The 26,831-nt window shown below is 38.0% G+C and overlaps 3 protein-coding genes across 10 annotated transcripts in view; 1 reads left to right on the top strand and 2 right to left on the bottom strand.

The window, feature by feature from the left end:
* tpra (translocated promoter region a, nuclear basket protein) overlaps positions 1–9,351 on the bottom strand; it is a 32,601-nt gene extending 23,250 nt beyond the window's left edge. For 3 of the 4 annotated variants that reach the window (XM_053646675.1, XM_053646673.1, XM_053646676.1), the window contains exons 1-11: positions 9,116–9,351; positions 5,855–5,959; positions 5,412–5,467; positions 4,857–4,953; positions 4,629–4,732; positions 4,031–4,195; positions 3,838–3,930; positions 2,915–2,995; positions 1,996–2,083; positions 1,751–1,891; positions 291–385 (exon numbers count right to left, since the gene is read on the bottom strand). In XM_053646675.1, coding sequence (XP_053502650.1) covers positions 291–385; positions 1,751–1,891; positions 1,996–2,083; positions 2,915–2,995; positions 3,838–3,930; positions 4,031–4,195; positions 4,629–4,732; positions 4,857–4,953; positions 5,412–5,467; positions 5,855–5,959; positions 9,116–9,266 — 1,176 coding nt within the window. In that variant the 5' untranslated portion in view covers positions 9,267–9,351. The remainder of the gene's footprint in view (positions 1–290; positions 386–1,750; positions 1,892–1,995; positions 2,084–2,914; positions 2,996–3,837; positions 3,931–4,030; positions 4,196–4,628; positions 4,733–4,856; positions 4,954–5,411; positions 5,468–5,854; positions 5,960–9,115) is intronic. The other variant, XM_053646672.1, reaches the window with a different exon arrangement.
* Positions 9,344–21,964, top strand: odr4 (odr-4 GPCR localization factor homolog). Of its 5 annotated transcripts, none has more exons than XM_053646681.1 (14): positions 9,344–9,719; positions 10,068–10,167; positions 11,247–11,384; positions 11,571–11,666; positions 11,794–11,900; positions 12,019–12,055; positions 12,141–12,269; positions 12,994–13,089; positions 13,640–13,699; positions 13,777–13,905; positions 16,862–16,940; positions 17,894–18,076; positions 18,935–19,048; positions 20,003–21,964. In XM_053646681.1, exons 2-14 carry the CDS (start codon positions 10,069–10,071, stop codon positions 20,068–20,070), a joined length of 1,335 nt encoding a protein of 444 aa, XP_053502656.1. In that variant the 5' UTR covers positions 9,344–9,719; position 10,068; the 3' UTR covers positions 20,071–21,964. The 5 variants fall into 5 exon arrangements, with proteins under 5 accessions (XP_053502656.1, XP_053502655.1, XP_053502654.1 ...); XM_053646680.1 differs by having other exon boundaries at positions 17,891–18,076; positions 20,000–21,964; XM_053646679.1 differs by having other exon boundaries at positions 13,774–13,905; positions 20,000–21,964.
* A 1,551-nt stretch (positions 21,965–23,515) lies between these two features.
* pdca (phosducin a) lies at positions 23,516–26,568 on the bottom strand. The gene is made up of 2 exons (XM_053646322.1): positions 26,286–26,568; positions 23,516–24,353 (listed from the first exon to the last, which is right to left on the bottom strand). Exons 1-2 carry the CDS (start codon positions 26,370–26,372, stop codon positions 23,835–23,837), a joined length of 606 nt encoding a protein of 201 aa, XP_053502297.1. The 5' UTR covers positions 26,373–26,568; the 3' UTR covers positions 23,516–23,834.
* Between the last annotated feature and the right edge of the window lie 263 nt (positions 26,569–26,831).

Raw genomic sequence — 26,831 nt, 5'->3', positions numbered from 1 at the left:
CTCTTTTATTTAGGTAGTCAGTCTCAAAGGAGATCGCAAAACTATTTCTAAAACAGCAGAAAGAGATCACAGACCCCAGAAAGGATAAATATTTATCATCATGTAAATGTAGGAAATCCCCAAGCATGTGTTTAATCATCGTGTGAATAATGTCCAAGAAATTACAAACTGTAAAACTTAATAATAATAATAATAATACCTACAAAGTGTGTCACTTTTTGACTGAGTCAATGGAAACACTGTTGAGAAGTTTAAGAGCAGATCCTGAAAATAAAAGCTTTTTGTCCTACCTCCATAAGCTTCATGCCAGGTTTCACAATCTTTGCCACTACAGCTGCAGTTGGAGACAACTTGGTCAGGTCCTCTTCAGTGAGAGCAGGAACTCCTGTCCAGAAACAACACACTTCATTGCTTTCTGCTCAATACAAAAACACAAACTCACTTCAAGGCCGTTTTGGCAAAAATGCTTTTTTTCTTTCTTTAATGTTTTACTTTAATATCAGACATGAGTACAGGGTTTCTGACGCTGTTCTCTCTCTCTTGCTCGCTGACGTAATCATCAGACTCGGGTAAAAGACGGGATACGGATTACGATTTCATTTTGATTTCAATTCAATTACAACATTCACTGTTTTATATAGACTTGGGGTTAGGGTTAGTATAACTATTGTATAAACTAGTAGTATAACTATAGTACAAACTATTTATGTACAAATGGTGTTATTGAGAGAAACATTTGTATTGTAGCTCCTGGGCAAATATAAAGAAAACAAAAACTTTCCACAACAAACATGTCTTGAATAGTTTCTTTTTTTATAAGCAATATATATATATATATATAAAAAAAAATCTGTTGGGCCCTTGAGCAAGGCCCTTAACCCTCTCTCCTCCAGGGGCGCTGTATCATGGCTGACCTTGCGCTCAGACCCCAGATTCCCGACATGCTGGGGTATGCGAAGAAAAGAATTTCACTGTGCTGTAATGTATACGTGACAAATAAAGACTCATAATTATTGCTAAACTATTATTTTTTTCTATTCTTATGTCTATACAGCGCTGATGGACAAGGACTGGTGTGGCACTGTGCCTCTTTGAGGACAGGAACAGCTTTGAAAAATGGCACAGCTAAAAGGACAGTGATATTGGAGTACTGCACAGACTGAAATAAAAATGCCTGTGACTGATCTGTTTTACTTGTAAATAGTGTACTAGAGTTTCTTGTTTCTCAAATTTTAAGTTTATAGTTTGCATTCATGGTGGACTGACCAGAAGGATAAAAGGAAACCCTGACCAGAATGATAAAACGCCTGTGACTAATCAGTTTTATTTGTAAATAGTTCAATAGAGTTATTTGTTTTTCACTTCTAAAGTTTATATTTAACATTTATGCTGTTGGGGAAAACACATTTCATTTAGCTTGTTTTCCTAATTTATTAAATAAAAATTTTAGTTTTTAATAGGCGTTTTTAATCTTATTTGTGGGTTGTGGAAGCACTTACATCAATACAGTATCTTATATTTAAAAAAATAATAAAATATTCTTAAAGCTGAAGTTATGAAGCTGAAAAAATTATACCAAACACTTAAGTTAAAAACATTTTTTAAGGTGGTTTAACACAAAAAAATAAAATCTACGGCAAAACATTTAAATTCTTTTTAAGACTTCAAAGGGTTAAACAGCATTCATTTAGGCCAATACTGTTTGCCTGTATTAATTTTAAGCCCGTATCAGAATGATGAAGCACTGCACCTCTCCGCTTGAAGTCTGCGAGGCGTGTGTTGGCATTCTCCACCTCTTTCTCCAGATTTCTAATCTTCTCCTGCAGCTCGGCCTCCACTTTACCCTGGGAGCCTTCCAGCTCAGAGAGTTTCTTCTCAGAAATGTTGCTAGCTGTTGGCAAGAAACACTTCAATATACAGATACTGCTTATGAAAATGCTATAAAACATGAACAGCCTTCGTATTTGTTCCGTATTGTAGACAAAATTCTCATACTTTCCACTGCCTTCTTTAGCAGTTTGTTAAGCTCCTCCACACCTCTGTTGAGTTCTGCGTTCTTGGCCTCAGAGTCGGCTGCTGCGCTCTGTACAGGACGAGAGTCTCAGAACATAAGACACCGCACACTCCATCACACAACTCCCAGCAGGCCAAATTAATTATGGAACGAGCACGTGTCGATCAGTTATTAAACACTCAACCTTCAACATGGACAATGTTATCATTCTGAAGTGTTTGTGATATCACTAGCCAGCACTCTGTTTGTGGAAAGACTTTCTCCCTAAGCATTTTTAATCTCAGTCTTCTCAGCAAACTAGCTACCACCCACAACCAACTCAGGAGTTCTTTAAAAAACTGCAAACAGTGATCGAGTCCAAGTTGTTTTAGAGCACCGATCTGAAGAGATCATATCAATCTCAATAGTAAACACAAACTGAACAATAACCCTACAGCTCCAGACTTGTGGCCAGTTGGAATTAACGAGAAGCACTCATGTTAAACTATGGAAGACTATAGAAATGAACAGAAGCAGATCAAATCTGAAGTTGTAATATTTTGTTCCTCAACTTGATGCACTTATTTTATCCCGAACATCAAGTAGTGAAAGTAATTCAATCTCAGGGGCTTTTACATGATCTGTAGTACACCGATTTATTTTTAATATATAATTAAAAGATAGCATTAAACCTTATCTTCCTTAAAGATACCTTGATTCCAGCTCTATAGCAGCTATGATGAAATGCTATAATAAAGCACTAAGTAATATTATATGTTAGCTAAATTGCTTAACATTGCTTCAGACCATGCCCTGAGAAAGTTATTTAAAAAATACCTACAATACTGCATTAAACATACGTATAAAACAGTTACGTTAGCCATAAAAAATTCTATCAACACTATTTTTAGATTATCTGACCTTGTATAAATTGCAGAGTCTCATGTTGGCATTCAGCTCATTGCGATATTTTTCCTCAATGGCAATGCGCTGATCTTTCTCCTGAGGTGAGGAGAAAAAGAGGGAGAAGATCAAGTTAATTACTTGTTAGTAAAAATGAGCACCCTGACTGGCGATAAGACTGCATTTAAACGTCATGGCATGCAGAGGGAAGCAGAGAATATTCGTTATCCATCATAGCTATATATGGATATATTATTAATGTTCAATGATTAGAGCAATAACAATTAATAACTTATTAATACGTCAATAAAACATGGTTGTTATAACAGAAAGTTCAAATTTACATTGTATAACCAGAAGCGAGATTGATCATACAGACGTCAATAAATACTAATTTTATTACCATTATATTGATATTACCACCTCCTGCAAAATTTGCTTATGCACTTTTCAAGTAAGGAATAAAACAAGATGGTTAGTTTCTGATAACAACCCAAGCTATAACACAGCGATTTGCCATTGATTCCAATTTTATACTTATTAAAGAAACATGCATCATACTTTTTATCAGTTTCATTTAATGCTGTGGAACGTATGCGAACATGTTAGATCCTGTTATCACTTATGTTATAGCAGCTATAAACACCACCCCTTTATTTTCCAACAGTGATAATGGAGATTTCGTCCAAAAATGCTAAATAATTTTAGCACAAAAAAATGCAATTTCCTGTGCAAGGTATAAAGAAACAACAGAAATGATTGTGTATAAAAACAGGCACGTTAATATTAACCAGCTGGCACTGCTGGTCAGAGCTGCTGTTATGGAAAACCTTCTGAGTGATCAGATTTGAGATATATTTGTAGTATAAGTACATTTTATTGTACACTTTGATAAATAAAGCCCAGTGTGACCAAAACTATTTACAGCTAGAGTGACTGACCTCCTTCAGTTTGTCCAGCAAGTTCTCTGTGGTCTTCTGCAGGTTTTCACTTGTTCTCTTGAGCCTGTTGACTTCCTCCTGAAGCCTGGTCACCTGGAAACAAAGGCAGTTGCAGGAGTTAAAGCCAGATGGTGTCTGACAAACTACAACGTGATGCAGAACTGTAGTGGTGGGTACGGCAAGGGTACTGTACCTCATCAGTCGTGCTCTCCAAAGTGCACTTAAGCTGCAGGATCTCTATGCCCTTCACTTTCGTCACTGTGAGAAGCTCATCCATTTTGCTTTTCAGCTCAGAGTTCAGCCACGTGTTCTGGTTCTGAAGAAGCTCCTTCTCTTGCTCCATCCTCTTTTCCCGTTGCTGCAACGGGACAAACACAGAACTTGTACTAAACTTCAAGCGCATAAATTAACTTAATATAATATAATCTACAAATATCAAACATTCAGCTAAAACCGAAACCAGGCTATTACGTTTAAAGACAATCAGCTCAACTTCACAAAATGCCCATTCAACACAGAAAAATGGGAACGCAAAAACAACCTCTTAAGTGGGCATATCATGTTACAAGATAACAATTAAAAGTAATTTATTCATGTGTGCCAAATTTCAAAATTCCAACTTTCCATTTTCTCTCATTCTTCAACCTGCTCAAGCACAACACTATTAATACAAACTCTTGAAGATATCAGGACTTCTACAGAATGCTGAGTAAAAGCATGAGTTACACACATGTGTGAAGAACACCTTTAATGAACAGTGTATTATACATGAGAAGAGTGATTGTGTTTACCTGAATAGAGACATCAGAGGACTGGAGCTCATCCAGTTTCAGCTGAAGCTCCATCTTCACTGTGCTGGTTTCCTCCAGTCTCTCACTGACACGCTTAAGCTCCTCTGCAGACAAGCCAAGTTACGCGCTCACAGAATTAATTCATGTAAAATAATCTTGACTATACCACTAGAAAATGATCACATTTTAAGCTTAAATCACATGTAGCAGAATAAACAGTTAGATTACCAGTGAGATTTTCAATCTCTTGTGATTTCTTCTCCAGCAAGCGGGACAGCTGTCTGTTTTCTGCCTCGATCTCATATTTGGCTTTTGGAGGTTTATCCTGAAAAGGCCAGCTTTTTATTAAAGGAGTTTTGCAGAGAATTCTTCAGTAGAAATGACTCTGTTGGTCCGATTCTACACAACTAGAACAAAATTGCTTGTCATTTCCTACAGGTGCAGCTCAAAAAAATTTATATCGTGGAAAGTGTAACTTTTAAATCTTCCCGATTCATTACACAAAGGGAAATATTTCAAGCCTTTTTCTGTTTTAATCTTAATGATTACAGCTTACAGCTCATGGAAGTCAACAATCCAGTAAATCAAAATATTAGAACAAAAAATTTATAATACAGAAATGTCGATCTGAGAAGATCTCTAGCCAAACAAATTAAAGACTGCGTGTGTGAAAGCATGGGAATAACAGTCACATGAAAAGCTTTTTTCCCTAGGTCAAAACTTTCAAAATGAAGCACTTTGTAACACAAACACCTGTGCATAAACATTCATCAAAAGCCGTACCTGCTGCAACGTTTCTTCTTCATCATCAGCTGCTCTTAGTTTCTTGAGTTCTTCAGCTAAACAGAATGACCGGATGATCGTTACTGGATTAACACAATCATCTAGTAGCATTACACCATAATCTGACCGAACTCATGGTTTAATCGGGTCAATAGAGTGACTGTAGATAACATGGATGCTCAAAAACTCAATAAGGTCATATCTTTCATCTTGCATATAACTGCTGTATGATTATATTACAACATCTTATGGCTTAAAGATTTGCTTTGCGCACTAAAATATGCTCACGAACAACAAACACAACTTCAAGGTTGTTATTATTTTTAGGCTGTTCATTACTAAACTCCCACAACCCGTGACAGGAGGTGTCTCTTCTTTAGTTCTGAAGCAGCAAACGGGGAAAAAGAAGAAGCGTAAACTGTCGAGAAGCTGCGTTCGCTCACCGAGTCGGCAGTTCTCCTCCTTAAGAGTCTCACATTCTTTACTGTTGGACACAAGCTGTTCCTGCAGCTCCAATATTTTCTTTTCGGTGCTGGCCGATTGTTGCTCTGCGCACACACATACACACGTTATGTTACAATCATGACAACAAGCAAGCACTGATTATGTAATGTGTGATGAATTTATGTAACAATTTATATTTCTATCCTGTACGTTAAATCATACAGATGTGCAGTCCAGCTGTACAGCTTTAGAGCTGTAGATAAAAGCAGTAAAGTTGAACCACACATGCTTATGATTAAACGTGCAGAATAGCGTGGGAATTTCCCCGGCATCCAACGCCATCCCAACCAGGATATTTACTGAAACTGTCTGAGTACACAGTTGCCAACTTGGGGATTTGTCACTAGAGTCAACTTTATAGACTCCTTTATCAACATTATTTATTATTATTATTTTTTAAGAGACCAGCGACAAATCTAGTGACTTTTTGACCAGAGATGAACATGATTAAACTTGATACAGCTCTCCAGCTCACTTCTCAGCTGTTGGTTGTACAGTCATGGCCAAAAATATAGGCACCCCTGTCAGGTAATGCACTACTTCTCCCAAAAAATTGTTACAGTTACAAATGCTTTGGTATTCTCATGTTTATTTCTTTTGTTTGCATTGGAACAACACAAAAAGAAGCAGAGAGAGAGAGAGGGGAAAAAAAAAAAAAAAAAGAGACAAATCTGAGACATACCAGACACAACTCCACAAATGGACTGGACAAAATTATTGGCACCCTCAACTTAATATTTGATAGCGCACAATTTGGAAAAAATAACTGAAATAAATCGCTTCCTGTAACCATCAGTGAGTTTCTTACACCACTCTACTGGAATTTGAGACCACTCTTCTTTTGCCAACTGCACCAAGACTTTCAGATTTGATAGGTTCCTTCACCCAACTGCTGTTTTGAGATCTTTCCACGGGTGCTCTATGGGATTTAGATCTGGATTTATTGCTGGTCACTTCAGAACTGTCCAGCACTTTGTCTTAAACAATTTTTGGGTGATTTTTGAAGTATGCTTTGGGTCACTGTCCTGGTGTACGACCCATGACTTCTGACGGAGACCCAGCTTTCCGGCACTGGACCCTACATTGCACCCCAGAGTTCTTTGGTAGACTTCAGATTTCATAATGCCCTGCACACAATCAAGACATCCAGTGCCTGAAGCAGCAAAGTAACCCCAAAACATCAGTGAACCTCCACCGTTTGACTGTAGGGCCCATGTTCTTTTCTCTGAAGGCCTCATTTAATTTTCTGAAAACAGAAGAATGATGTGCTTTTTACAAAAAGCTCTATTATAGTCTCATCTCTCCACAGGACATTCTCCCAGAAGGATTTTGCCTTCCTCAGGTAAGTTTTTGCAAATTCCAATCTGGCTTTTATATGTTTCTGTGTCAGCAGCAGGGTCCCTCCTGGGTCTCCAACCATAGCGTCCCATTTCATTCAGATGGTGACAGATAGCACGAGCCAACACTGATGTACCCTGTGTCTGCAGGTCAGCTTGCATTTGTTTAGAAGTCGAAGTTCTTTATCCACTATTCGAACAATCCTTCGTCGCAATCTTTCGTCAGTTTTTCCCTTTCGTCCACGTCCAGGGAGATCAGCTACAGCGCCACGGGCTGTAAACTTCTTGACAATGTTGCGCACAGTGGACACAGGAACATTAAGATCTCTGGAGATGGACATGCAGCCTTCAGACCGTCCATGCTTTTCCAAAACTCTTTGCTCTTCTTTATTTTGTCCATGCTCATTGTGGTACACGCCATTTTAACTGACAGCAGGTGTGATTTCTATATTGCCAGCACCTGTGAATTGCTACAGGTGAGTTTAATTACAAATGAAAAGGAGCATCACATGCTAGGAATATAATTATTTCTAAAGATTTTTGAAAAGGTGCCAATAATTTCATCCAGCCCATTTTTGGAGTTCTGTGTGGAATGTCTCAGATTTGTCTTTTCTCTCTCTCTCTGCTTTATTTTTTGTGTTGTTCCAATGCAAACAAAAGAAATAAACCCGAGAATACCAAAGCATTTGTAACTGCAACAATGTTCTGGGAGAAGTAGTGCATTATCTCACAGAAATGCAGGGGTGCCCATATTTTTTAGCCACGACTGTATCAGTTGAGATAGCAGTTAACTCAACTCACCATCAGTGTGTAAAGCCCGAATTCGTCCAGCCGATATATCTGTCGAGTGATCACCCATCCCAGTTGTTTATCCCAACCCATAAGTACTCGTCTTGGATATATTTCCAGGTATTAATAGCATGTTTTTCCATCCTGTAACAGTTTCCATCATATCCATTTCACAACTACACACTACCGCTGCATCCTTCTGTTTGTGTTGTTGATATAAGGTGTAATATTTTACCACAGTAGACACGTAAACGATTACTTTGTGGTGCCACGACCAAAGATGAAAGACGATTATAGTTATAATCTATGATTCAGATCGTTCAACTTTTCAGATAAAACTCTATCCTATTGTCTTTTATTCTAAGAAAATCTTGCTTCATATTACACTCTAATTTGTAATATGCATATTCATGATAAAAACCATGAATATGCAAATTATGGCGTTATGACATCACCTAGCAATTTTTTTTTTTTTTTTTGAGTGTGCTTTTAGCTACTTTTCTCTGTAGAGTTACCAAGACTAAGTGAGAGAGTGAGTCTGGGAATTATTCATCAGGAAATATGACTTCATACAAGTTGTTACACGATGAACAAGGCACATTAGGGCTATTTAGATACACCTTAAACATGTTAATCTGAAATTATCTTTGCACTGTGTTAAATGTTAAATAATATGTTGAATGTTATAGCTTTGTCTAGCACCCACATTTCCCCTTGGGGGATCAATAAAGCAGTTCTAGATTTCTGTCTGTCTTTCTGTTCAGGATCAGTACGTAGTGCTATCATATGATTCGTGTGATTTAAGTCTTAGCTCTGTGTTGTCAAAACAGCCATTGTGTTCAATGTGGCGCCATGCAGCTTGCACACATTGATATAATGAACACAAGATATTCTTCTTCTTCTCCTTCTATTATTTACAAGTTTTGCTGTTAACTCTGCACTCGCTACACTTACACTTTCACTTTCACGTTAAACCGCGCTGTGAATCCTCTCACTGCTCCACTCTAACCAACTTCAACTAATTATACCCGACTTTCGGCCAGTTAGCTTAGCCTAGCCTAGCCCGCTGCTCACCGCAGTCCGCTTTATAGCTCTCATGGCTTGTCCTGAGCGCCTCCAACTCCGTCTGCTTCCCCGTGAGAAACCTCTCAAGTTTGTTCTGAGCGGCTTTGGTCAGTCTGCTTATCTCATTCCTCTCCAACACTTGCTGCAGAGCCGTCGCCATGTCTGCCCAGAAGAACTGCTAACGACCTGTTAGCCAAAAAAATCCTTCCGCAACGTCAAACAGCGCAGTTTTAGACCCGGCGAGGTCGCGTGCGCCTCATTCTCTCGCGCGAAGACTTTCGGACCAATCACAAACATCGAACGGGCAACGCGCGCCCTCTAGCGTCTAACAGCTTACTGTACAATTTAACCGTCCAATCAGGCGTTTTCTTTTCAATGACGTGTATTTTATGCTGCGACACGTCAGGCATGCGCCGTATTCCAAATAGCTCCTTTACTCCCTGTTAAAGTGCTTGACGTATAGTGTAAAATAAGGACTTTTTTAACAGCCTAGGCAGTGCACTAATTTTCAATACAGTGGTATTTGGGATTGAGCCACCTAGAAATAAATGTTCAGCTCTCCTTTTTCATTCATGCTGCCAAGAAAGTCAAGAAGCGTATGAAATATAATCAGGTCGGTGTAAACGTTTGTTTATTTCCCTGCGTGTTAAATATTCCAGTGTTAGTGAAGCTTCACGGTTTTGACGCATGTACGACCTGTAAAAGCTTTTATGGTATGCTAGGTTGCTACATAATGTTATGAAAAGGTGTGTGTGTAAATGGTGTCAGTAAAGCAACTTGATCATCATCTTGCATTGTTGCTTACACACTCATAATTATGTGTTTACATGCATTAGCAATATTCAAATAAAATAAAAATCAAAAATAGCCGTACACTTGGTCAGATTATGTCTCACATTAGGTCGCTTAGTGTATTTCCATATTGTATACTGATGTTTATGATGGTGTTTTGAATGTGCAGGATGGGTAGAGGCTACATTGTTGAGGAGTGTGTGGAGAAGTACCTGACTAACCTGTCAGCAGCTGCTGGGTCATGTGAGACTGGACTTTTTATCGGCCAGGTGAGGACATTAAAATCAAATCGACATCAGTATAGCGATGCACCAATTCCTTATTTTTAAATATCTCATTCAATATCAAAGGTCTGTGTATTGGCTGATACATAATATTGATCCAGTACTATACTGACACTGTCACATTGTGTTCAAATGAGGTTGATGTGAGACTGACCACATACCAGTTCATGTCAGTTTAACCTCATGCCAGGATTAATTTCATGTCAGTCAACGTCACACACATTGACAGCATTGAATGCATTAGCGCATTGTATCATAAACTATGTCAGACTTAGTCCAATAAAGAGACTATAGATACTTTAGACCTGTAACAGACCTGATGCTATACTGTCTAAGTGTCAGATTGATGCATCAATAAGCCAGTATAGCAGCATTGTATGCATCACCCAAATCTTAAATAAACAGTTTTGGCAAAAGGGTTGTATGGTGGTGCAATGTACATGTGTCGTTGCTGGCTCATACGCTATATGACCAAAAGTTTGTGGACACCCACCCATCACACCCATTTTTGTGCTTGCTGAAAATCCTCTTCCAGGTTTAGTCGCCCTTTTACTTTTATAATAACCTCCACTCTTCTAGAAAGGCTTTCCACTAGATTTTGAATCGTCTGTGGAGATGTGGTCATTCACCCACAAGAGCATTGGTGAGGTCAGGCACTGATGTCGTGTGAGAAGGCCCTGGAGTGCGGTCGGTGTTAAAGTTCATCCCAAAGTTGTTCAGTGGGGTTGAGGTCAGGGCTCTGTGCAGGACACTTGAGTTCTTCCAATCTAACCTTGGCAAACCACGTCTTCATGGAGCTTGCTTTGTGCACAGAGACACTGTCATGCTGGAGCAGGTTTGGGTCTCTTAGTTCCAGTGGAGGGAAATCTTAATGCTACAGCATACCAAGACATCCGGTACAATTGCGTGCTTCTAACTTTGTTGCAACAATTTGGGGAAGGTGTATATGTGGGTGTCTTGGTCAGGTGTTCACCAGTTTTTGGCCATATAGTGTAGCTCCAGAGTTATAACAAATGCATATGCCATATCTTCCATCCTTAGTGTCCCTGTCCTTTTCCATTTAGTGTTCAGCACAGAGGGACTTTGTGGTTCTGGCGGTGCGGACGCCTCACAGAGAGACTGAGGGAGCCGCTGAGAGCCAGAGAACGCAGAGCTCACTGGACAACATTGATGTGGAGTGGGTTGCTGAGCATGCCAGACAGGTGAGGAACATGTGCTAAAACTGCTGCCAGTGTGTGTATGTATGTATACACCTAGTAACAGTAAGTCAAACAGAATTCAATAGGTATTCACATACACAATATACCATATGTATAACGTTTCAAAATGACTCGGATGACTTAATAGACATTGTAAATGTTTATAGCTGTGTACTCTACAACCTGTAGGTTTCTCGGATGCTACCTGGAGGCCTGAGCGTTCTCGGTTTGTTTCTCATCGCACCACCTGAGGTGTCAAAAGAAGCCCAGAACACGCTGAAAAAGGTGAAAAGACGAGAACTGACATTGAAAGTTATCAAAAGTCAGCGAAATGCAGATATCATAATGCATAGTTTCTAAAAGTGCAACATTATTACTGCAGCTCTCTTCAATAATACATGTGTTTCTTCAGCTTGTCTTTTCTGTGGATAAATCCATATCCAAAAGCAAGCTGTGGGACCTGTCAGAGGATGACGTGACTGAGCGCATCACCCTGCACATCTGTTCCAAAACAAGGAAGTATCCTTACTCATGTGGGAGAACAAACGCCGTGAGTCCTAGACGGTTGTGTGTGATTTACTGTGATCTATAAACATGAACATAATGTTTTAAGTCTTCCTTAATTTACTGGCAACAGAGCTGTCTGCAAAACATTTGATGTTAAAGATCCAAAGGTATGTCACTCTAGTCTGCTTATAAAGCCATATCGCTCTGATTTTTACTACACTGTCATTCATGTACATCTGACTTTTCTTTCAGTGTTCAGCGAAGCCTGCAGATTGGAGGTATCAGAGTGGCATCTCATCCTCATGGCCTCTGATCACCTGCAGTGTGCAGCTCGACTTGCAGATCCCTGTCACATCAGAAAATGTCGACGAGTCCATAAAGGTGAAAACGCTCCAGCTGAAATTAATCACTTCAGCTGCAAATAAATCGTGACATGTATGGAGTTAAATTGATTTTTTTTTCCTTGTAGTTGTGTGGTAGAAAAGTAAAACGTTTCCTTTGGTTTGAATGTTTGGTGCTTTATGATAGTGCAGTGCAACCCGATGCTGCAGCTATAGTGCTTGCTGCTCCTTCTGAATACACACTGGCGTATACTCTGGCCAAGGAGTGATCTGGCTGTTGATAGAACAATTTCTACTAGGCAGATTAATTAGCATACATGGCAGATGCTCGTTTCAGAATCAGGTATATGGAAACACTGACTAAACTGAGCAAAATTATAAAGCTCTATTACATTTATGGCATTTTACATACACAGTTGAGGGTTAAGGACCTCACAAGAGTTTTCACTTGCCCTGTGGGCTAGTGCATAAATTTACCATTTGCCACCCTTGAGTTCACACCATCCTAAAAAAAAGTGTTTTAAATGGTGAAAAAGATTTGGACCATTTTTTTTCCGTGTAGCACATAGCCACTGTACTGTATATCATGGCCCCGAAGATGAACATAATTAATCAGAACGTAATCACAGATTTAGGTTCCCTGAGACTTTAAGACAAAGAATTGGTTATGTAATATTTTGCCTTTAGTTACTGTATATGTTAACCTGCATCTGCTTGACAGCTCAATTACTAAATGAGAGGAATTCCTGTGTGGTATGTTACAGGACGGACTGAGGGTGTGGGCTAAACAGATCGAGGCTGCTCTCTGTCTCATAAACGGCAAAGCTGTGACAGATGACTCCGAGCTCCTATCAGGGCCAGTGAGTATTTTTAAGGCTACTTTTGATTATACCCAATTTTATTTCCCCTCAAAGTTACAGTTTATTGAGGAAAATGATCCAATATTGCATATTTGTGAGTGGCAAAAGTATGTGAACGTCTAGGATTAGCAGTTTAATTTGAAGGTGAAATTAGAGTCAGGTGATTTCAAGCAATAGGATGACCATCAGGTGTGAGTGAGAGCTCTTTTTTATTTAAAAACAGGGATCTATCAGAGTCTGATCTTCACAACACATGTTTGTGGATGTGTATCAAGGCACGAACAAATGAGATTTCTGGGGACCTCAGAAAAAGAGTTGTTGAAGCTCATCAGGCTGGAAAAAGGTTACACCAAACTATGTGCTCAGAAAAAAAAGTGATTCAGGGTAAACCTCCTATTTAATGAGTAGACTACTGTAATATCTCAAGTGCAGAACTCAGACATCAAACATGTTCTGGCCGATCGACTACATATGGGGTGTAAGGAGAAATCTGTAATCTTGAGTTTTGCTTGTAGTTCTTCAAATATCGTCTGTATTCATTCTGATGCAGAAAAAGAGCACGAAGGCGAGCCAGCAGCAGACAGTTCAAGCGCAGCTCCTCATCTTGACAGTAAGTATAACGTGAATAAAGTAAGCGAGTTATTGTGTGAGATGTTGCTCTGTTTAATAAAGAGTGTGAATCAGGAGGACGCAGATGCAGGCCAGATGTCCAGCGCTGTAGTGCAGGAGTGCAGCGGCTCGGTATGTGTGAGAGGAGCAGTTCACTGCAGAGCTTACATTCACACCAACAAACCTAAAACCAGACACGCTGCACAGGTGAGCACAATAATGTGTGTTACATTCAGTGTTCTTTTTTATATATATATATATATATATATATATATATATATATATATATATATATATTCAGCTGTGTTAAGGTTAGTTCCTGACCAAGCAACTCCCAGCAAATTCATTACAAGAGCAGTCCACCTGAAGCAAAAAGAAGTCTCCAAGAACTCCAAAAATTCATCACAGGATATTCTAGTAAGTCTTGCAACTGTTGGTGTCAAAGTGCATGCTTCTTCAATCAGAAAGAGATTGCACAAATCTGACCTGCGTGGGAATCGTGCCAGGAAAAAGCCTTTGCTGTCTAAAAAGAACATTAGAGCAAGACTACAGTTTGCCAATGAGCATACAGACAAAGACCATGCCTTTTGGAATAATGTGCTTTGGACAGATGAATCAAAGGTAGAGTTGTTTGGCCACAGTAACAGCAGACATGTTTGGCGCAGACCAAAAACAGCTTTTCAGGAGAAGCACCTCATACTAACTGTGAAGCACGGTGGTGGAAATGTTATGGTTTGGGGTTGCTTCGTTGCCTCAGGGGCTGGACAGCTTGCATTCATTGATGCAACTATGAATTCTGCACTGTATCAAAGAGTGATTGAAGATAATGTGAGGCCATCCATCCGAAAGTTGAAGTTGAACCGAAAGATGATCTTTCAACAGGATAATGATCCTAAGCACACTAACAAATCCACCAAGGAATGACTCAAAAAGAAGAAATGGAGGGTTATGGAATGGCCTAGTGAAAACCCGGATTTGAATCCCATTGAAATGTTGTAGGGGGATTTAAAATGGGCAGAACATGCAAGAAAACCCTCAAACATCTTACAACTGAAAGAATATTGCATGGAAGAGTGGTCAAAAATTCCAGCAAGCCTGGTTGACAATTATGCAAAACGCCTACAGGAAGTTTTCTGCTAAAGGGGGCGATACTAGCTTCTGAGGGCAAGGGTGTATTTACTTTTCCCACAGAAGAAGCTCACATCTAATGATGTTTCTGTTGAATGTAAATGATTGAAAAAGCTAGTTATCCTTTTTGTTTAAATATATCAACTTCGTTAATAGGCAATGATCAAATGTTTGCTTGTCCAAATATCTCAAAAAAAAAAAGCCAGCAATTTTCATGTGGTGTACTTATTTTTTCAGATGACTGTATAAAAAAACAAAATGTAAATTATAACCTGTGATTTTTAAACCAGCAGATTTTAAACCATTTTCTGTTTCTCTATCATCAGGAAATTGTTCAAATAGGTGTTCTGACAGCAGGAGTTGTTTTAACTGATGTCAGGAGTGTAGTTTAGATCTTTCCATAATTTGATCTCCTATAATACACCAGCCCTTTTGATGAGAAGTTGTGTATGTTTAAGTACTTTCCCATATTTTTGGTCATTTTGTTTTTCTAACTTTAAAAATGGCGCTCTTGTTGAAAATGATGAAAATGTGGCCATCAGTTTGCTCGTTAGAGGTCCGAGATTAAATTTCTGGGAAGCTGTTTTTGTGACAGTGTCAATGTACTGTATACTGCTATGGTGATTATATATTGTGTGATCAAGCAATAATTCAATTCTAATACAGATGATGACATCTTTTTAAAAAGTTTAAAAGTGCTAAAAATCAGTTATTCCTGCATTCAGTTTAACTACAGATCATAAAGGCCTTATAAAAGCATTGTTATTCATTTATTCATCTTAAGTAACTGCTTTATGCTGGTCAAGTTTGCAGTAGCTGCGTTTACATGGACAACAATAATCCACTCTTAACTCGATTAAGACCATACTTTGATTAAGAAACTACCATGTAAACAGCAATTTTTACTTACCTTAATCTAATTAAGGTCATACTCGAATTAAGCTCTAATCGAATTAAGACAGGTGGAGTACTCCTGTTTTAGTCGCATTATGGATGTGTATTACAGACATATAAACACCTTAATCACATTATGAGCGTCGTGTGAGAGTTTTCACCGCATTTTGCGACAGGACACAGTCATACACGGCAGTTCTCAACATTTTTCGGCTGTGTCCCAAACCGCATACTTGCCTACTATAGGCCTGTACTGGGGAAAAATACATGTATCTTGGCTACTATGTAGACGGTAAGTATGCGGTTTGAGACGCAGCCCACGGCTTCGAGCAGTTGTCTATTAGCACGTATAGCATGACAAATAATTAACTGCACTTAAAGAGTTCGTAAAAATTAAATAAAAGCACCCAAAACTGTATACGGTACCATAACGAAGACCAACTATATGTTGATACGTGAAATTCTGGAGGGACGGCGTGGCACGGTGACGTAATGACGCGGGTTGTTAATCTAATTATGTTCTAAAACATGTAAAACGGGAACTTGACAGGAGTATTCTAAAAGCGACTCTTGTAAACACCTTAATCACAATATTATCTTACTCAGAGTAATGTCAATAATTAGATTACTGCTGTCCATGTAAACATAGTCAGTGTCTATTCTAGGAAAACAGGGATTTTAGCAGAGCTATTCCACCTACTGCCATGTTTTTGGGAGGTGGGAGGAAACTGGAGAACCCGGAGTAAGCCCACAAACTCTATATAGACTATAACACTATATAAACAAGCTCCGGATCATACCAGGGACCCTGAAGCTGTGAGAGGGCAACACTGCACTACTGTATATAAAATATTGTAGTGTATTCTCTAACCAAATAATTTTCTATCATAATATACCACAAAAAATGATATTCACTGGTACACTTATCGTACTATTTTATTTATCCATTTTTAATCATATTCTATTTGTTAAACTTTAAATGCAGTTAAATACAGTTTGCCTGACTTCTGTAAGTATACATCACCAATCTGTGATTTTTATTATTTTTTTTCAATAAATGAATATCCTCAGGGGTTTTCTTAGTGTAGTTCCTTAATAAGCTCATTATTACAGTTTCTGTGTTTTGCTGCAACTTTCACAGGCAATCAAGAGGGACGTAGTGAACACGGTTTTCAGCCGCGTGGAGATGCTTCTGGAGGATCTGCTCATGAGTGAAGCAGGTAAAAAAAAATGCATGATATTAATCAAAGTGCAAAAGAATGTTAGTCTTTTAAAGCTCCAGAACAAATGTTTATACGTTAAACACATTATTGGCTTTAGTTAATAATATAGAATTATGTGGAAGTGGACACTAGATGGCGCTAAGAATTTGTCAAATTTCTAAGATTTACTCCATCGTCACATGTCTGGTCCTGTGTGTTTTGAGTGCTAGAGTGCCAGGAAGTTCTCTCAGTGGAGTTGACTGTAATGTTAATAGTTGGCCTTTAAGCAATGAATCTAAAGCATATCAGTAGGAAGTGTCTATGAGTATCAGATATTTTTCTGACCAGTTGTATTACACCTTTATATCTGGCTGCCAGTTTGACTTAAATTTCCTGGAAAATAAAAGTTACAGGTTTAAAATACCTTTAGGGCAGAACAGGTTGGAAGTGTACTGGAAGTTGTAAATGATCCCTTCAACTCACGCTACGACTCTATAGTATATCATAGTGGCGCGTTTGGTGTCAATAGAAAGCTAGAACTCAATAGAAAGTGTTAAACTTTAATCTATTAACTTCAATCTTCGCTGTAACTTATACTGGGGTTTGGTTAATTCTGAATATCCCCCTTGAAACTGCTGGAATTTCACTTTAGAAAAGCTGTATGAACCTTGAAAAATAAAAATATAGACATGGTCAATGTTAACTCTTATTCTTGCTCCCTGAAGCATTAACAAATGTAAATTGTGTTGCATGTTCTGTTTAAAGCAGAAAAACACGGACTTACGTAATTATGGCTTTGCAGAAGCCACACTTTGCGTCATTCAGAGGGCAAAAATAATGGAGTGCTTTCAGTAGAAAAAACAGGTTTTTCCTTATTGCACATGTGTATTTAAATTAATATATTGTTGAATTTACAAAGTCAAGCATATTTTAAAGTAAAATATGATATGATTTCATGTTTGTCTCAGCAGATCTAGCCTGTGGGCAGCAGGATCTCCCACGGCGTGTGTTTGCCCCCCTATCAGGCTCTGGCCTGAGTGTGTGCGACTACATTTTCCCAGATGAGAGCACTGCGGATGTGGCTGAGCGGTTTAAAGAAATGCTCGGGTGTGACTTATCAGAGGGGGATGTGGACACCAGCATGGAGGCTCAGAGTAACGTCACATATATCATCATAATTCAGGAAGTGGTTTGCTTATTAGGGGGACAAGCACCAAAAGTCCCATAGCCCTTTTTATGAAAATCGGCACAGTCTCTGCTACCTTCACAGCATTTTTGGTCGACGACACTCAAGCCCTCTAGCGGCATCAATAGGGCAAATTTGGAAATATGTTTATAATAACTCCCGAAGACAGTGTTGTAGAAACACAATTCCACTTTCCTCTGATTTTTTGGGTCAAGCCGAGTTCAGTGGACACTATGATGCTCATTTCTACCATATTGAATTTTCTGCCATTTTGATCATTTTTTGATCGTTTTTTCGCTTCTTTCTTACAAACGTCCAATCATCACCAAATTTGGAAGGTAGCATCATTTTGAGATATGGGAAGATTTCGCTTTTTTCATTGGAAGGTGTCGAGAGTTCATCCTCTAACAAATATGTGATTTGACAAACAGCATTTTGAAAATGTTTTTTTTTTCTTCTTCTCATCATGATATTTGGATCGCAGCATCATAACATCAGTAAAAAAAAAAATAAAAAAATTACTGTAATGTTCATGGAGCAATTCTTTGTTTGACCACGTGATTTTTAAATGATGCTTGAAGGGTGTGTTAACAGAATGTGTGCCAGGAATTTTTGAAGACATTGTAAAAGCTATTTGAACATTGCCTAATCCTGCATAGACCAGCCTGAACAAACTCTTGATATCCTATGAACAACTGAACTGAAAAGCTATTGCAAACCATAACACTGATTCTAAGGCCCCAGGCTAGGAAGAAACGAGCCCCTATAATATGGAGAGAATGTTCATGTGGGGATTTCTGTGCTAATGTGTGTATGTGTGTTTCAGCATGTTTCTCTGTTTTGGGAGTGGAAGATGGATGTGAGGAAGAAGCTACTCAAGTGCCTACACAATCCAGCGCTGAAACCGTGCCAAAAAAGAACGCAGCAATACAATATGCAGGTGTGTTACAGACAAAAGGTTGTGTGTGAATGTGTAAGTAAATTAGGAAGTATTATTATTATTATTATTATTATTATTATTATTATTATTATTTATTATGCATAAAATCATGCAGATACAGGTCCAAGAACTTTGTTGAAGTTCACATGAAACATGAAAATGGGGAGAAATGTGATCTAAGTGGGAAAAAAGTATTTCACTCACAAAAGTTTATGGTGAAAAGAAAAAAAACCATTCAGTGACCTGAGACAGGTCAGAGGAGACTGGCCAGACTTGTTCAATCTTGTTCAACAGGAAAGCTATGGTAACTCAAATAACTACTCTTTACAACTGTGGTGAGCAGAAAAGCATCTCCGATTGCACAGTATGTTGAGCCTTGTGGTGGATGTGCTACAACAGCAAAAGACCATATCATGTTCCATCGCCTGGTCTTTTTCCAATCTTCAGCAGTCTAGTTTCAATGAGCCTTTACCCACTTTAGCCGTAGATATCTATTCTTGGCTGACACGACTCAAACCAGCCTGGCCAGTCTCCTCTGATCTCTATCATCAATACGCCGTTTCTGCCTGCAGAGCTGCCGTCCACTGGATGTTGTGTTGTTTTTTTTGTTTTTTTTACTCACACCATTCTGTGTAAACTTTGTAGATTGTTGTGTGTGAAAATCCCAGATCAACAGTTTCTCAGTTACTCAAACCAGCTGATCTGGCACCAACAATGTTTACATTAACTCCAGTGCGAAACTAAAGAGACAGCAAACACATCTCGGATGACTGGCTACAGAGAGAAAACTGTGTAAATGTTCTTTTTTTGCTTAACTGTTCATCTAATTGTATGTGACTGGCTCCAGTCATAAGTGAATCACTATGGGCCAGTGTTTTTCCAGTGTGTTAAAAAAAAAAACAATTCCCCCTTTCATCATTCTCTTTTTTTTCTCTTTGTCTCTCTTCCCAGCAGGCATGGCGGTGGCAGCTGCAGTCGCCCTCTTGGCCACAGCGACCTCTCTACTCTATCTTACTGAGTAACAGCGAGACCACAGTTGTTTATTAAAACTTTATCAAAATAAATTAATAAACTATAGAAAATTACTTTTTCTCTCTTCAAATGACATTTTCTGAATTACAATTGTAAATTATAACTTCTTATAACTGTCCACAAGATAAAACAAAAAAAAAGATCAAACTAAACAAATATTAAAACCCGCATCAACATATTACATTTATTTAACGAAGTATGGGACAAATGTTCCATTAATCATTAAGATTTTAATGATTTTTTTTTTCCACCCTATTAAAATTTTCTCACTGACCCATGATAGTATTGATGCAGTGACTCACTGATGACTGTAATACAGGAACCTGTCCAACTGGAGCGGTTTCCAAGCAATGAGCAGTGTCCTCATTCTCCTGTTATGGGTTCCATCACTAAACACTTCATTCATTAATAAATTATGAATTGTTGTTTTGTCTCAGTGTCGCACACACACAACATCAAAGACATGTTGTGCAGTCCTGCAGACATTCATGCATTATTATACATTGTATTATTCATAAATTTTTGTGAATTGAAATCAGTGGTCTTAGGACATGTATGTACTGTAATGTGACTTGCACACTGGCTGGCGATTTAGTCCCATTGCAACCAAAGATGGCTGATGACAAATTTTTGGCAGTGCAAGAAATTTTTGATTAAAATCTCAGTGTGATCACTCCTTTGATACCAAAAATCTACATAAACGTAAAACGTGTTGGACAGTAAGAATATCCTTATTACTCAAAGTTCACTTTTTATATTCGTGCTATGCAAACCCATTTTCTGCATGAACCATGATCATGCTGATTGATGACAGAACATAGTAATTATATTATTCACAGATCTACCGTTACAGAGTCTTCATAGTGTAATCATGGAGAGCATGTTATCACACAGTCTGTTATTGAATTCAAGTTTTACACATGAATTTCTGTGTGGAAAAAACAATCAAGTGTTTTGTAATGATGTTTTGTTATAAGAGTTTTTAAATTTCACACAACCTGAGATTTTAGGGAGAGTCTGTGCTTTCAGTTTGTGTTAATTATTGAGTTGTGTCAAATTCCTGAAAATAAAGGAAAACACCCCAAATTGAATGCCAGTAAATCACAGGGTACCATGTACACTCATTTACACACCCATTCACACTTTTTTTTCCTACCCAATCACCCAACAGCATGTTTTTAGGAGCTGGGCAGAAACTGTAGGAAAACCATATGAACATTGGGAAGACATGTGAAACTACTCATTAACCAGAGTTCAAACTGGGGACCCAAGTGGGAAGTAATCTAATGAAATTGCTATTTGATTATTTATTAATGTACTCTGTTTGGCTGCCATAACAGCAGGCCTCTATATATACAGTATAGTTAAACAATTCATCACGTTCTTAAGCATAACTTCAGTACTATAAATAGATCAATAATCAGTTATATAATGTACAGTATATTGACCCATTCAGTACACAATATTGTCATGGAAATATTTCAAAATATATGTGCCCCAAAATATCGACAGTGTACATAGGTATGTGTATGAAAGATCAACCATTGTGAAGACAAATGTAAGGTAAACACCCTGTTTACTTCAATGAATCGCAGAATGTTGGCCAATAGTCTACAATGATTCAATGATTCTCAAAATTTGCAAATCCCTGCCTTCTCTGAATCCTTTCCAAACACTTCCCAGCATACTGTTCAACACTACTTCTTTAAATTTTTCTTGGTATTTTGTGGTGTAGAATTACAAGAATTTTTTTTATGCTCAATGTTTTTTTCACTTACTGCTTACTAGGAATAGTGACATATTTTGATTTCCCACCCAAAGGTTTTCTCGTAACCTGTATTATTTTTCAGTCAGCAATAATTTCATAATAAAATAAAATGAGGTCCCAGGAAAAATAATAGACAACAAGAACAGGTACTGATTTTTTATTCTCATCAAGAAATGCCGATTCTGTGCAAACCTGAACTCATTAAACTTTTGTATTGGATTTCATACAAATAATCAGTTCGTACAGGATTTCACTGATTTTTTTTTTTTGTGATTGTTACAGCCAAAAATGCTTGATTTTGCTGCATCTTTTTGTGCTTTTTTGCGGAAAACTACTTGAATTGGCAAAATTGTAATTGCACGAAATTGTTTTGCACGGTATTTCACAGTACTGTTTGTTGGTAAATGAGATATTTTTAGCTGTATTCATGTTCAACATGAATCCAAGAGGGTGTTGACTGAATGCTCGTTGTGATGGTCACATGACACGTCTTGGTCCAAATCTGTGGAAAATATATGGTAATTTTAAAAAATTGCAAGCTCCTCCGAATATTGCTTGAGTTTGCTTGATATTGAGTTTGCTTGATATTTCTGCGATCGTAAAATCGGGAAATCCTGGAAGGACTGAATAGGACACTATTCCCATCACTACTTGAACCTTTACTTTTGTACCTTTTTGTATGAATTGTTATGAATTTGAATACGTGAATTGGAAACACCCCAAATCCTACACACCTCACCCCTTTTCTCCAGTTGAATAAACAAAAACTCATTAGTATTGCATACATAAAAAGATTAACCTAGTTTAACTATATACATACATACATACATACATACATACATATATATATATATATATATATATATATATATATATATATATATGTGTGTGTGTGTGTGTGTGTGTGTGTGTGTGTGTGTATATATATATATATATATATATATATATATATATATATATATATATATATATATATATATATCAGGGAATTCAAGGGAATTTAATATACTGTAATATGTAAGTGTGTCTTGTCAAATTAACTATAATGCCACATGTTGTCACTGTTTCCAATGCCGTATTGTGACATATTCTACTTACTTGTGTTGAATTTGATTAGCCCTTTTATTCAGATACAGTACCACGTGAGTCAGGCCAGAGCATGTGGGTGGAGCTAGAAATAGTGTAGATCATTCAAATTAAAATGTCACAGAATCGTCCCGATATCTCTAGCTGGAGTCACTCTAGCTAAAATATGTTTTAGCTGAAGGCAGCTCATCAAAACAGATTAATTAAAGGGCAAGAGACATCAGAAACTCTCAGACAGGTCAGAAAGGGATGCTCTCACAGGGTTTCACAGTTTATTTTATTTTATTTACCGTTTCTGGTCTGATTAGTGAACTGACAACATGACGTTCAAAAAAAGAAAGAAATGTTGACAATGGCATCAGGCCACGTCCATGGCACTAATCAAAAGTGGTACAATGAAGTGCCACTACAGACCAAAACATAACCACTTCAAATTGATGTTTCTTATTTACACCAAGTTAATCACTAATGGTTAAGCATTAATGGCCACAGATTAAGCAAGGACCTTCAAAAATTTCAGAAAAAACAGGAGTTAGTTTGTATGTCCTCTATGGGGCCACCTTCAAATTATGTAATTATATGATACAATTTTTAGTTTCACTCAGTTTTATATATTTACTCTGTGGAAATATGCTAGGAGAGTCTTGGTGTCTTTGTTCAGTTACTGATAAGAAACATCTTGCTTTGGTTAATATAAGTGTGTTTTAACATCACCTTAATCCACATGCAAGTTCTTAATAATGTATAGTAACTGCAATGGGATATGTATATCTGATTAGAGCATGTGAGATAATGAGCTTCTATACATGACAAAATGATTGCCAATTTGTATTCTTAGTCCCAAACATTTGCCATGGATCTTCTACTATGTCTCTTCTCCGCTAGTATGATCTTTCTAGACTATTCCACCCCTAGCTCTTCATCATCATCAGGGCAGGCAGCGAATTCTTTCTCTGGCAACAAGCCATACTCATTGAGGAAGTTCTCCACATCAGTAGTGAAGAACTCCTCACTGAGATGCTTGGTAACACAAATGAAGTTTCCCAGCATTTCTCCAGCCTTATACACCAGCACAGTGGGCAGGACATCATCGGTGAATCTTTCTCCTGCACCTGTGGCAGATGCCCGGATTCGACAAAACTTCACGCTGGAGTACTCGACCGCCAAGCTGCTCAGGCAGTTGTTCAGAGCTTCACAGCCTTTGATAGCATCATCATAGATATGCACGATGATTAGCGTGAGTTGGTGCTCATTCTCGATGGTCTTGAGGAAGGCTTCACTGCTTTCCAGCTCAAAGACGCTGTCGAATTTGGGCCCGAAGCTCAAGCGCTCATGCATTTCCTGCATGCACTGCCTGCGGTATTTCCTCAGACATCGCTCATCCTCCTCCTGGATCATCTCATACTCCTGAACACTCATCTGGTTTGGGTGACACATTAGGCTGTTAGCAGTGTTGCATATTTACATGACACCAGACATAGTATGATGATGCTCACAGTCTGGTTTCGTGTGTCATATTCAACTGAAAAAGCATTACATCAGTGTTCTGCCTGTAGATTGTGTAGTCAACAACGTCAGGTTGGTGACTTCCCTGAGGTGAGGTAAATCACCTGCCTTTAGAGCAGGGAAATTACCAAACTTGGTCTCTAAATTGATGACCCCTGCTATAGATATTATTAACAAAATCACGTTTTACAGTTATATGGAAGGGCTTCACAAGTCCTTTCCTTTAGATCCACAGTGTTGGATGGATGTTTTCCCTCCATTTATCACACCTAACAAAATGCATGATAATTAGCTGGTCAATTCAATTATGTTATAGGCTATGCAGGACCTGAGTCAGGATCATATTTTAATGATTTTTAGATTATTATTATTTATTATTATTATTAATTATTACAGATTTTTTATACACTTCATAAGGTCCTTAATTTTTTTTTAAATTTTGAGTTGTTAATGCTCTATGTCTCCTAAACTGAAGAAAACCTATAACTCTTTTATTTGGATTTCAGAGTGAACCAAGATGAAGCTGATGGCATCATGTTACAGTGCCAAATTCTCACCCTAAAGTTCTACACTTTCAGCACTTCTTAATGTAGATCTTAATGAATTTTTAGGATAACACAATGCAATGTTTTGGGCCAATTATTGCTGCACAATAATAAATATTCATTCATCTACAGCAGGAGTTTTTAATCTTATCTGCAAAGGGCTGGTGTGGCTACAGGCTTTCATTACAGCCAAACTGGAGACACACTTGATAGTTGATTGGATACTAAGTTGAACTGATTCAACAAGTGAAATCAGGTATGGCTCCTGCTTGGTTGGAAAGAAAACCTGCAGCCACACCAGCCATTTGTGAATAAGATTGAAGACCCCTCATCTACAGTAACTGCTTTCTGAGTCTGGGTAATTGCTTACAGTAATTGCTTGATCAGGGTCATGGTGGATCTGGGAACACTAGGCAAGATGTGGGAATACACCTTGGATGGACCGCCAGACCTTCACAGGGCACCACATTCACACATTCATTCAAACCTAGGGGCAATTTAGAGTAGAAAATCCAAACACCAGGAATGTTATTGGGAGGTGAGAGGAAACTAGAGAACCGCAATTCACATGGACTTTTGGATTACATGGGAAACTGCACACAAACAGTAATCTGGGCTTAGGGACCCTGCAGCTGTGAGGCCGCAGCTCTACCCACTGTACCACCATGCCACATAAAATGTTAAATAATTTGTTTATTCCTATTTATCCAAATCTGTCTTTTGAGATTCTAAAAAAAAAAAATCTCAAGAGAGGTCTGGTCAAAATACAGTACACATATGGCATACTGTATAAATATAGGAAACAAATACAGTCAATTACTACACAAGCAGTATTAACACAGAACCAATCAACTGAACATATTTGTTTTTAAAATGTTTTCATGATTCATAGATATCATTTAGAATAATATTTTCTCCCCATCCACCTTTATGATGTGTCGACTCTAAGGCAATACTGCTTGAATATGTCCTTGTGGACTTCCATTTCAACATTTCCCTATTACTTTATTGGCTCAAGTGATGTTCATTAGACACCATGGAGGTTTTGTTCTATATGATGCCAAGAGGACATAACATGATATGATATGATATAAATGATATAACACTGTATATGGCTAATAAGTAGGTAGTCACTGACAGTAGCAACCATTTTACTATAGGTCTAGTTCAGTGGTAATACTATGTAGCAATTTTCAAGAAACATTGCTTCAACTTGATTGTCCAGTTGTACACCTAATATAGACCACTGAGTCATGATTGTGGTAAAGTCTTTTGTGGATTTGTGGTATTGGGTAATGACCTTGCGGTTAATTTTTTCATTGTTATCATCAGTATTAGCCTTGGGATTGGACATCTGTCTGAGGAGCTCTCTCCGCTTCTGTGGCATGCTCTCATGGTCCTCACTTTCTAGCTTAAATTTCCTCCAGTCGTGGATCACTCCTTTGGGACCTGCAGAAACCACAGGAATAATCAACACCTTCCATAATCTATTGGTGTACCTCAACAGAATTGATAAGAAATAATTTATAGCTGGCACTGCTAAAGATAAATGAAAGGGAATTAATTCAAATGTGGATTTTTGAGAGTTGGGTCATGTTAACTGATCAGCATTACATTCCATTTGTTGTTAGCAATATATTAGCTATAATTTTTTCTTCTTGTTCTTGTTGCTATTACATATTTCCTTAAGACACAATCAGATTGATTCAGAGATTATTGCATGGGTTCCCAGTAGGTGCTGTTGATTGTTACTGTTACGTCAATTCACCCGAACTGCCAACACTGATGAAAATGAATGAAATGTTGTTTGTTTACTCTCTCACATGAAACCTGTTCAAACAAAACC

The sequence above is a fragment of the Ictalurus furcatus genome, chromosome 17 (assembly GCF_023375685.1).
Source record: "Ictalurus furcatus strain D&B chromosome 17, Billie_1.0, whole genome shotgun sequence".
Lineage (NCBI taxonomy): Eukaryota > Metazoa > Chordata > Actinopteri > Siluriformes > Ictaluridae > Ictalurus > Ictalurus furcatus.
The sequence above is the reverse complement of the archived record's forward strand: the minus strand, read 5'-3'. Positions and strand labels throughout refer to the sequence as shown.

Bases quoted from the DNA above. Each gene is read 5' to 3' on its own strand.
- odr4 (XM_053646677.1), top strand. From the start codon at position 10,069: ATGGGTAGAGGCTACATTGTTGAGGAGTGTGTGGAGAAGTACCTGACT. The intron at 10,168-11,246 runs GTGAGGACATTA...TTTTCCATTTAG, and splicing joins CTGGACTTTTTATCGGCCAG to TGTTCAGCACAGAGGGACTT. The intron at 13,090-13,639 runs GTGAGTATTTTT...ATTCTGATGCAG, and splicing joins CCGAGCTCCTATCAGGGCCA to AAAAAGAGCACGAAGGCGAG.
- pdca (XM_053646322.1), bottom strand. From the start codon at position 26,372: ATGCCACAGAAGCGGAGAGAGCTCCTCAGACAGATGTCCAATCCCAAG. The intron at 24,354-26,285 runs GTCATTACCCAA...CACCCAAACCAG, and splicing joins ATGAAAAAATTAACCGCAAG to ATGAGTGTTCAGGAGTATGA.